Source organism: Zosterops lateralis (genome assembly GCF_965231275.1).
Source record: "Zosterops lateralis genome assembly, chromosome: 5".
In the NCBI taxonomy this organism is placed as follows: Eukaryota; Metazoa; Chordata; class Aves; order Passeriformes; family Zosteropidae; genus Zosterops; species Zosterops lateralis.
In genome coordinates this window covers 57,190,685-57,202,715 of record NC_139766.1, presented here as the reverse complement: position 1 = coordinate 57,202,715, position 12,031 = coordinate 57,190,685, and the positions used below count along the sequence as shown (strand labels likewise).

Below are 12,031 nucleotides of genomic sequence, written 5' to 3'. Positions count from 1 at the left end.
TAGAGATATTAAAAATACAAATGTTATAGTACAAAATGATAAGCAAACAAACAAACAAGGAATCCCAGAAAACAAACAAACAAACAGAACCTTTGACAGAGTCAGAAAAATACAACCTGACGCCCTGTTAATCAGGGTGTTGCAAACAGTCCAAAATCAGCCCTCCTGGAGTGGCAGATGTGGGCCTGTTGGAAGCAGAGATGATGGCCCTGTGGAGCCAGGGGTCCCGAAATGGGTCCAGTCTTCCTTTGGGAGTCCCGTAGGAAACACCGGAGAGCTGGTGATACCTGTGGCTCCTTTTTATCTAGCTGGAAATGGTTGCTCTTCTGCTCTCTAGTAGAGCGTCTCACAATAGGGTGATGAAATGTGTCATGCCATTGGTGACCTTTGATGGTGTGTTAACAAAAGATGTTCCCATGGGGATAGTAAAAGACTGAGCAGAGATAAGAGATAATACCCCACCCGGTTTTTAACAGCTGGCTTGTTATCAGGGAAGGCAGTTACCCCCTCCCGTCTGGAGTTACAACAGATAAGAAAAACAAAACCTTCGGCTAGCTCTCTGTTTTGGTCAAGTACCCTTAAATATCCTTAAATATCCAATATTCAGTCTCCTTGGTAACTCATGGGAAAAAAATCTTTAAAGTAAAAAAGGAGCAGACCTAACCCCCAACGGAGAATAAGGGGATAATTGTGCATGGGAAAGCTGGTAGGAGTCCCTGTATAATTTTAATATTCTACTTGATCAATTTTGTGCTAAAGAAACTTTATGACAAATTTTATGAAGGACATAGGGATTGACAAGAAATAATGATGTAAGGTCACTGCTATATCAGGACTCAGATCATTCTACTATAGCCTAGTGCTTATGTCCATAAACCAAACATAAGGCAAAGGGTGTCAGTTATAACCAAAATAGGCACCACTACTTTTCCGAATGAGGATTTTGGATAAAATGCTCAGTGTGTTCCCAGTGCAGCGCTGTCCCAAAAAAAAAAGAAAAAAAGATTCAGCCATAATGTCTCCAAACTAGCAAAGGCTTTGCTTCTGTCAAAACAAAACCAAAACTGGTAAAGCTCTGTTAACATACAGAGTCTACCTCTGACACCTGCACTCCAGGAATTATCAAGAGTTCACAGGATGGTGTAGACATGAAGGAGAGCTGGAAACTGTGGGTCTTATCCAGTATATCTTAGGAAGCAGAGTAGTCCACAAAAAGATGTGTGGGCTGGCACCTGCCTGACCCATGGAGAACCTGGAACACCATCAGGGCTTTAGGAAGAGTAAAGGGGTCAATAAGACACCTAAAGGGAGTTAAATATAAGGAGACACTTTTTACCAATCAGTAACAAGTTGTCCATTCGTCATGAAAGAACAGCAGAACTTCATACAAAAAAAAAAAAAAAAAAAAAAAAAAAAAAGCCTAAGAAAGCTGTCATTCACAATGAGAGAAAAAGTAGTAAGTGGCATACTGAAGAACAGCTGTCATAATCAGACAGAGTTAAAAAATAAGTGCATCTCAGAATATGAAACTGTTTTATTTAACCTTTCTTGGAAAGGTAGGTTCCTCATCCAGACTGAAAGCTTGCAGTGTTTGTTTCTCCTGAATATATACATCTGTTTTTCCAACCTAAGTAAGGTGTGCATTTCTCAAAGATAATCTTTCAAAATTTTGATATTTTAACCTTGCTCCTAATCAATTGAATGGCTGTCTTGAACCACTAGCAAATGCTAGTTGGCTGTGTCTAACGAAGAGAGCTATTTTAAGATCTGGGGAATAAATTATAAAATGTCTGCTTTATTTCATCTTTTTTTCCTGCTTAAGTAATGTTAATGTCCATCAGTATGATGATATTACACAGAATGGTTGTCCTTCTAGAATCACATTTATTTTCTCCCCTGGGAGGTTTATAATATGTTATATGAAATAATTCATCAGTTTGTATTGATATCTGTTCCTGATTTCTTTATTTTTCAAAATTGAATGACATACATTGTAGTTTTAAATCTAGTGGCTCAGAGAACTTTAAACAGCCCCATTTAGTGTTAAAACCACACTGAGGTTCCACTCTCGTACAGTTTTTTCAACAAAATATTATAAAACATGCAGGGGCAAATATTCTTTTATTTCCATTTCAGTTTTTTCTAAATCGCTATTATAATTCAAGGGACTGACCAGAAGTTCATTATTTTGTTCCTGTCATGGTTTGACGCTGGCCAAATGCCAGGCACCCACTTTCCTGACAACTTGGAAACCACATAGCATTCAGAGCTCCAAGGGTAGAAAATGTGTTATCTATACATGCTAATGTTCCCTTTGAGTATGCTTTATTCTAGGGCTCTTCAGGTCCTCAAAAATTACCCCCACCTTTAGCAGTAGACACAAGGTGGGATTCAGCAGCAGAGGTGAACTTCAAACACGGTGTGGGGGAGGCAGAGAACAGGTGGAGAAAAGGGGCTGTGGCAAGAGGGCAGTGCCACCTCCTCTGCTGGATGGCTCCCTTCTGGTTGAGACCAGAGCCTGCTCTTCCTTCTAACACTCAGTTATACAAAATTCTCTGAGCCACATGATGAGAAGGCCAAATGTTTCAAGGCAGGCACTTCAAAGGGGAATCTTAGAACGGTTTGGGTTGGACAGCACCCTAAAGATCATGTCATTCCAACCTCCTGCCATGGGCAGGAACACCTCCCACTAGACCAGCCCCATCCCACCCTGGCCTTAAACGCTTCGAGGGATGAGGCATCTACAGCTTCTCTGGGCAACCTGTGCCCATTGTTCTCCTACTGAAGAATTTCTTCCTGGTTTCTAATCTACGCCTGCCCTTTTGCAGTTTGGAGCCATCACTCCTTGTCCTATCAAGAAGCCCCTCTCCAGCTCTGCTGTAGCCCGCTCAGGTACTGAGAGGTGCTCTAAGGTCTCCCCGAGCCTTCTCTTCTGCAGGATGAGCAACCAGAGCTCTCAGCCTGTCTGCAGGGGAGGCTGGGGCCCCAGGGCTGAATGCAGCACTCCAGGAGGGCTCTCGCCGGAGCAGAGGGGCAGCATCCCCTCCCTCCCCCGCTGCCCACGGTGCTGTGGATGCAGCCCAGGGCACGTTTGGCTTTCCGGGGTGGGAGCGCGCCTTGGCCCGGGTCCAGCCTGCGGTGTGCCGGGTCCCGCCGGGCTGGGGGCTCTGTGCCCGGGGCTCCTGCCCGCGGTGTGTGTGCGGAGCGGCACCGGGCTCGGCTCCGCCCCGGCCGTGCCCGCGCACAGGTGCGGGGGCGCGCTCCCCGCGGGGCGGGCGGGGCCATCGGCGGCGCGCACGGCGCGGGTCCCGCGGGCTTTGTGCGGGCGGGCGGCGGCGCGGAGGGGCCGGGCCGGGCCCGCGTTGATGTCACCGCTGCGGGCCGCAGCAGCCGGCGCCGGGCGCCCGGCGGAGCGCGGGTAGGCGGCGGGGCCATGCGGCTGCTGCCCCCGCCCGCTGCCCGCCGGAGCTCGCGGGGCTGCGCCCTCCGCCGCGGCGGCCGGGCACGGCGGAGCCCCGAGCGGCTGTGAGCGAGAGCGGCCCGGCCCGCCGGGCCCGCCCCTGTCCGCGCCGGGAGCATGTGGGTGAACCCCGAGGAGGTGCTGCTGGCCAACGCGCTCTGGGTCACCGAGCGGGCCAACCCCTACTTCATCCTGCAGCGGAGGAAGGGGCACGGCGGCGATGGCGGCGGCGGGGGACTGGCCGGTAAGGGCGGCACCGGGGCCGGGCCGGGCTGTTCCCGGGGTGCGGGGTGCCCGCGGGGCCGGGGCGCGGCTGGGCGGCCATCCCCGAGCCTGCGGCCATCCCCGAGCCTGCCCCCTGCCCGGGATGCGCCAGCATTCCCAGGCGGATCGGCGCGCGGAGCCCGGTACGGGAGAGCAGCGATGGCTCCGTGCGGCAGGCAGGGTGTGACCTGCCCCGGGGTCTGCGAGAATTGCCTCGCCGAGCCTTTAGCACGCGTTCCGTAAAATAACACAGTGTTGTAATTCAGAAATTTGCGAAGAAAACAGGTTTGGTGCGGCTTCTCCGTATTCTCCAGATGTCCTTGCGAGGTGTGTTCCCTGAACGCTTTGTTTGCCGCTGCTGGCAGCTGGAGACGCTCTTGGGGAGGTTTGGGTCATGCTCATGTGGGTCTCAGTAATACCCTGCATATACATTCATCATAGTCTTCCACCCTTTCCTGGGCAACGTATTTATATGAGATTGGGGATACAGAGCCCTGTGGTGTTTCCATTGGTATTTCCTGAATAATCAAGCTCATTCTCCTGAAACCTGTGCTTTCTTCTGTACACGCTTCCATGGCAATCAGTCCTTCAGGCTCAGCAAAATAAACATACGGGCTGCATCTGTGTTTGGTTCAAGGTCCTGTGCCTGTTTACTGTGAGATTAAGTGTTTCTTCAGCCCTTCGATGCTCTGTGGACTTGTAAACAGATCATAATGTAAGCTAAGGCACTGCTGTGAGGTGTGTTTTGGTGGAGACTGCTGAGATCTTCAGTCAGCCTTGTGTGTTGATAAACTGCCTCATTCCTGTGTGGGAAGTGACCAGCAGCCGCTCCACACTGGCTGTAGATTTTAAAATTTTTAAAATAACCTTTTGAAGTGTGGACAGGATTGACAAATCCATAAAAAAATGTATTTTGCCTCAAAAGCTCACTTCTGCTCTGCTTACTGAAAAATCCTTCTCAGGCTCTCCTTTCATGGATTACCCCCTGGCCTCTCAAGGTCTGACAAGGCATTCTTCTGGCTTTCTGACTTTGTTATCTTTGAATTAAAGATGGTTTGAGGTAGCCATCATTTTTCCAGTCGTTTCTCAGTTATTGGGGAAACAGGTTGAGAGTTTAGGGTTCTGTTCTTCTGTTTGCAGAGTGCATGCATACCTAAGTCTTCCTGCAGTTGTATGTGTAAGTCTCATTGGTGATACCACTTTACAGATGGAGAAAATGCTTTTGGAAGATTTCGTTCTTGAATGGAAGTAGGATTCATAAATATGCGCTCCTTTTTTTTGTGGAGGCCAGATAAACCTGCAGCATTTGGAACAGAGAAATAGTTCTTTGTTTCTGCCTTACCCCCCTGCCTTTTGGAATGAAAATATCTGTGTGCTGTATCCATTATTTTAGTGTGTGAATGAAGTCTGTATAGTGAGTATTATTTAGAAGGTGAAATTCTGCACATATTTTGAAGTCTGCTTTCCATGCAGCTCTTACTAGCGCCTTTGCTTTGCCTGGAATTGCAGCTGATGTGGCATTGAGGTAGTAGCAGCAAGTCCATTTCCAGGGGTTTTGTTTGTTTGTACAGAAAAGGGCTGGTAAAAAAAGTTGCAGCTTTTTTCAGTATGTTGCCAAAACCATAGCTAATCAACCCCCTGTAACTAACTAATTTATTAGAGTTGGCAGTATTTAAAGGAGTGTATGGCAACTTACCAGACCATGTGCTAAAATGGCAAAGGTTTATGACACAGTGGTCACCAAAAGGTGGGAGAGGAAGGGAGGTAGGGAGGGATGTAGTCTCCAAGCCACTCCCAGTGTGACAGGCACAGTAATATGTGGAACTTAGGCTGGTTTTGTTTGGGTTTTTGTTTTTTTTTTTCATGGAAATACTGGAATTTTCTTCCGGTTTCTTTTAACAGCTGTGGTCTGCCAGTTGAGGGACAGGGAAGGTGGAGAAAGCCAGTGGATTGTTCTTGGTAGGAAAGACTGGTTAAAAGCAAGGTATTGAAGTAGCTGATACTGAGTTAAAGAATAAATCTGCTGACAGATTTATTGGTAAAAAATAAATTAAAAACATCTGCTGACAGATTAAATGGTAAACAGGATACATAATTTGTAATAATTATAGCATTTAGGATGACCCTTTGGAAACTTTCTAGATGATACTGATCTTGTGACAAAGGAGGAGGTTACTTGGTCAAAAGTAAACAAGGAAAGAAAGAACTTTTGGTGAAGTGGATTGGGTTGGGTTTTTTTCTCTCTTTAATTACCCTTTCTGTAGTGACAGAATACTGAGATTTACTCAGATATAATCTAAGAAGTTAGCCACCCATGAATATGGTATAAAATTTGGCCTGGTTGCTCTGTGGGAATATGTCCTTGAAGTTGACTAGAAATATTGTTTACAAGATTTTTAACTGTGCTAGGGATGATCTCAATTCATATTTGCAAGAGAGGATGTAAATACAGCTGTCCCTTTTTTTTTTTTTTTTTTTTTTTGGTGATCTAACTTTTGCTGACTTGTACTCCCTCATTATTGACTCTTGAAGTCATTTGTCTTGAATTGTCTAGAATGAGAATTGACTTTCAGATTGATGAGGCTGTGGGTAAGATGACTTTGGATGGCTTCACCACGTAACTTAAGCAGTGGCTAGACAATGAGAAGCATTGATTCTCTGGCACTGCCCTCAAATCTAGGTTTGCTGTGAAACTGTCATCAGCAAACTGATCAGGGTGAAGTGTAATGCCCTTCTCTCCATCTGTGATCGTGGCAAACTTCTTTTGGCAGATCTCAGTCTAAAGTATTTTATGTAGTCTTGGGGGGTGGGTGAAAATACTTCTTGTTGGGTTTATGTTGGAGCACAAGAACAGTACTTGAGTCATCTGTTCTCCTGGGTCCACTCTGAGTGCCCCAGTGCTTTGCAGGAAAAGGAGTATCAGTCACTTTGGGGAAAGGGGTGAAAAATCTGCCCTTTCTACACTGGTTCTCTGCTCTTGACCTTGGTTTATGTAGCAGCTGAACAGAGAAACTCTTATTTAAATACTTGTTTGGACATTGGAGACATTTTTTTCCACTGTGTTGTATTATAGCAAGTTAGGAGACTGATGATGTGTTAGGGCAGTGCTGCTTAGCAAGTAGAAGTAATCTCTGCTAAGAAGGTATATTAGATCAATAGTTTACTTCAGAGCTAAAGCTTTTCTAGTAAGTAGTATGGATCCATTTTTATACTGAATTAGGGTCTGGACTAGTTTAAATTATTGTGTCAATGTCAGTACTAGTCACATCAGTGGGACTTTTCTTTGTAAGCATGCCTTAATTGAAGGGTTGTTTGGATTTTATTTTCCTTTTTAACAAGAAGAAAATAGGAAGGATTGTAAATTAGATTTTAAATTGGATTTTCATAGCTGTTCTGCAAACTCACATTATCTTGCATCATTGCATTAATCTTCCAGGACAAGACCAAAAAATGTACTTTTCTGCTGTAAAAGTATTTGATGTTTGATGAGCTTTCTCTGTAATTAAATTGTTTCATGCCTTGCACATAATACCATGCCCATATTTTGCTTCTGTGTGACCCTTGGTCAGGTGTTTCATCTTCCTTTTCTTCACTGACTGTTGGGAAAGATAGGACAGGACGGGCTTGTGGATGTGATTGCCTGGTAAGAAATACTGGAGATGTAAAACCTGTGAGTGAAATAGAAATGAAGGGCAGCTTTGAGATGGAGGCATGGCAGGCAGGAAGACGGTGATTAGTTGTAGTTAGGTTGAAGGACAGAAAACAAAAGGACTCAAGAATGCAGCCCCTCTCCACCCTGCCAAGGCATCAGGGAAAAAGTTGATATAGTAGTTCTCATAGGCTACATGCAAAGTGTGTAGGTTTTGTATCTCACGCCGGTTGGTCACTGTAAATTAGAATATTCAACACAAAAGGAGATATAATGTATTGTAACAAGGTGCTCACTCTCTCACTCTCTTCTACCTCTCTTACCGCTCCCTCTCTCTTACCTCTCCCTCTTGCTCTTACCTCTCTCTTACTTCTCTCTTACCCCTCTTAGCTTTTTTACCTCCCTTACCTCATACTCTCTCTCTCCCTCTCTCTTTGGGGCTTCCCTTCAGCTGAAGCTGGTGGCTGAAGGCAAAGCCCTTTTTACACACAACCCTTGCAATAAACCCACGTGTTTCTAGAATATCTCAGGTCTGCAGAGTTCCCTCTCCCTGCCATCCACGGATGCTCCTACAACTGACGGGGAAAAAAGTACTTTCTTTCCTCATATTCTTCTTGCTTCCCTGGGCAGCCTGGTAGTTTGGCCTGTATGAAATAATTCCTTCTCCAGAGGAATGTGGTGTGTTTATTTACACAGCAGCCTGCATCAGCTGTACAGAGGCATTTGGGCAGAACATGAAGGCAGATCTCCACCATCACTTGGACACTGTGTCCTGCATGACAGTATGACTTTTATGGATGTAAAGATCTTGAACATGTCATAAACTTTATAAACAACTAAAGACTCCTCTTATTAAGTGTATCTTGCATTCAAATGCAACAAATAGTTTAAAAATATCTCTTAGCTACTTTCTGCTTTATTGTGATCATGTTTGCCAAACTCTTCTACTTTAAGACATTATAGTAAGGAATTATTGTGCCTGGTAGTGGATGGCAGAGCAATATATTCACTTGGAGCTTTCAGGAAGAGAGACTAAAGCTGTGGAACATATAGCTGATGGCTGCTGTGCTCCTTTTGCCTGTGTGCATTTGTATGTGTGAAGTAGAGATGAAATTCTAAGTGACTTTTTTTAAAATGTTATAGTGAGATCTTTGAATCCCAAGGGAAACAGGTTGTTCTTAGCAAGAACTGTTTTTAAAAGTGAATTATTTTGCAAATAGGGTAGATGTGCCTTACAGCTGGGACAGTGCCTGTGTGAGAGATGCAGTAGGAGTTGTAAGTCCATGCAATGTTGCCAAGAATGATTCAAATCTTTAAGCAGAAGACAGCAGATGGAAATTTGCTGACTTCTGGTGATAAAAGGATGTGATGAAATACTACTTCTCCCCAGATATTTTTGCAAAAGGAGCTGTCATTTAATTTCCACCTTGGAAAGGCAAAAAGGAGAAGTTCTGAGCTCAGCTGGCTGATGTGACATATCAATGTCAGATCTACTATAATTTTTAATACTGCCACAGTGTTCTAACTTGAAAGACTTTTCTGCAGCCTTGCTGGACAACACAATTACTATTTCACATTTGGAGCTAAGATTCTGTCTTGCAGCCTCTCAGTTCAGAGAGTTGAGGAAGAGATTACTTGAAATCCTATTTATGCTTAAGATTTAGAAAAGCTTTTGGCCAGTTGATCATCTGCCTGAACAAAGTATGGTCCATGTTTTAACAAACTTGACACTTTCTGCCCTTGTTGACTCAAGTAGTTGGGATTTTGCATGTCAGACTTGAGTAGAAAGCATGTGCTTTCTGATACTTGAAATACAATGTTTATCAAAATGGACGCAATTAGCATAATGGATATCCATCAGCTTTCCATGATTGTTTTGGCACACAGAGTGGAAGCTGCTCTCCTCTGCTCTGCTTTCATTTGTCAGCACACCAAATCTCCTCTGATGCTCTGAGCTGCTCCTTCGGATCTGCTGTGGGTGTGTTTACTTCTCCACACCAGTGCATTTCTACTTCAAGGAACATGCAGATGTCTGGGGCTGAACTGGTGTTTGATTCCTGACTCACAGTCTTGCTGTTGAATTCCCAGATGCTTTTCCCAGTTCCTCACTTCCTGCTTCTCTCCATCTCCAGCTCTTGCAGCAGGGCACTGTTGGCTCTAGAGACACAGTGCCTGAGATGTTGCTTGGTGTAGCTTTGCCTTCTCTCCTCTTAATATTTCTTGGTCAAAGACTTTCCTTGAATGATACTTTATCTCCTACTCTGTGAGTAGTGTGGCCCATCCAGCTGAGCTGAGCTGCCCTTTGCCATTTTTGCCTTTGAAATAATGTTACTGTTTGACACCTGGAATTCCAGGGTGGCCTGCTAGTTCTCCTGAGATCTGTCTGTAGGAAATCCTGTTAGAAATGTTGCACAGGATCACAGGATAGGATGCAGTCAGTGTCTAGGCCACTTACTAATTTTCTGTGTTATACCAGAGTTTGTATTGTTTGTTGTTCCTACACTGAAAAGTGTAGGGAAAGTAGCACTTCTTCACGTCAGCTTCCATATTTCTTCATCCTTGTAAGAATATATCATATTTCACAGAGGTTTGGGCCCTTGAGAGTTTCAATTAGATTCCTGCAGAATTAAAAAAGGTTCCACAAAGTATTTTAGCATATACTTAAATGCCTTTGAAACTGAATTTGAGCATGTGTGTACTGTATTTCTTCTTGTAAGTACTTGGTATAGGCAGAATCTACTTGTTTTTATCCTTCACAGTATCACACTTGATGTGGCTTTTCCTTTAGCAGACAGGAGTTGTCTCTGCCATTGATTTTTGCTAAGTTATGATGATCCAATGTTTATAAAGAGCTGTGGGCATTTGGCTGAAATCTTGCTTTTCTTTATCTCATTGACCACTAATCAGACTTCTGTTGTCTGATCAATGTTGATATTCAGAAATTATATTTGCATTTTGACTTTAAATCTGGTGCTTAGGTGATCTTAGGTTTTAGAGGACTTAATCCATTTTTTCCATTTGTTTTCTTTCCAAAGGAAAGGTTGTATTTTCTATGCTGGATTTGTGATTTTTTTCTTTTTCCTGAAATTTCCAGATAGGTGTGTTTGAATTTCTATCACAGCAGTGATCTTGGTTTCAGCTAGTGCATTTTTAATGTTTCAGATTTTACTGTTCTTTCCTCATTGTCTTGTTCTTCCCCTCTGCTTTTTCCAGTATTTCATCAGCCAGAGTTATTGTGATCTTCTGTTCAGCATTGTTCATTTCCCTGGTAAAGTGCCTCCTCTAATAGTTTATTGAAATCTGATCTATCTGCAGGTATTCAGTCAGAGCTGTTGGAATTTAAAATTCTCTATTTCTGAAGCTATTGCTTCTTTTCAGATTTAGCTTGTATTTCAACACGCTTCAAGACTGTTCCTTCTGAATTCAAGCTGAGTTTACTGTGCTCACTTCAGTCCTCAAACAATTTCATTGACTAGATTCAGTTTACACTAATTTTTCTTAGGTCAGCAGTGGTGATGTTTGGAGTTTTTTTCTGGTTTGTTGGGTTTTGTTGGTGTTTTTTTTTTCCTTAATTTGCTCATACTTACTTAATTTGTTCTTTCCTCTTAAACAGTTTATCTGAATCCTATGTTGGTGCAGACACAGCTTTAAATTTTCCTGTTGGATGAACTCTGTTAAATTTGCTTATGTTACTCTGACAGAGTGGGATACTTGGAAATAAGTGAAGTTCAGTGACTTCTCTGCCCTTTTCGTCTGGGATACTTGATTGTGCTTTTCCTAAGTGTTTTTTGCAAACTTATGAGTAATATCACACCTAGAAGGCATTTGATAACTTCATCTATATTTTTCCCTGATTCTTCATAATTTAACATAATCTGGTGTGATTGATACGTTAAAAAAAAAAAAAAAGTCACTATTGTGAGATAAATTGTTTGGGATTTTGTCTAAATATCAGTTTTCTCTGTGTTCTCATACTTGTAACTGTGGCATGTCCTGTTAGTGTTGATCTCTTTCTGTGAGCTTCAGCTTAGCAGAAGTTACAAAAAGTTATAGAAGCTGAAAGTCTAAACCCAACCAGATTTAGGTTCAAGTTAAAATACAGATTTTTTACAGGGATGGTAGTGAGTTGTTTGGACACCTTAACAAGTACAGCTGGTCCCTTTTAAATTAACATATTTGGAAGATAATCTCATTCAATCACAATTGTTAAACTTGAAGGGCTGATGAAAGCTTTACTGTTGTTGCTGCTTTATCCCTTGGTAATCAAGCCAGATATCACATTGGCCCTTCCCAGGCTTTTTCTTTAAGCATTAGTGGTTACTTTTTCAGTCTTCTCTCATTTGTGTTCATCAGCCTGGAGACAGAGAAAGGAAACACTGGTTTTGCTGCTTTTCTTACCAAATGTCAGTAGAGTGATAATTCTTTCTCAAAATCAGTTTCACTGAACGTGTTTGAAAACTCCTGTGCAAGGGAAAGGGTGGCTGGGCAAATCAGGGCTCTATAGAGCTGTGTGGGTAGGAGGAGAGAGCAGAAAAGGCAGACATTGGGGAAAACTTAGCAAATCCTAATTTCTTAATTATTTAAGAAAAAGATACAATTATTAATTTCTTAGTTAATTAAAGAATATTTATTGTCATAAGTTCAGAGGAAGAATTTGG

At 43.2% G+C, this 12,031-nt stretch overlaps 1 protein-coding gene across 2 annotated transcripts in view; it reads left to right on the top strand.

Annotated features, from left to right (window-relative positions):
* The first annotated feature begins 3,574 nt into the window (after nucleotides 1–3,574).
* TBC1D9 (TBC1 domain family member 9) overlaps nucleotides 3,575–12,031 on the top strand; it is a 48,897-nt gene continuing 40,440 nt past the window's right edge. For both annotated transcript variants that reach the window (XM_083860902.1, XM_083860901.1), the window contains exon 1: nucleotides 3,575–3,704. In XM_083860902.1, the coding sequence (XP_083717028.1) occupies nucleotides 3,578–3,704 (127 nt within the window). In that variant the 5' untranslated portion in view covers nucleotides 3,575–3,577. The remainder of the gene's footprint in view (nucleotides 3,705–12,031) is intronic.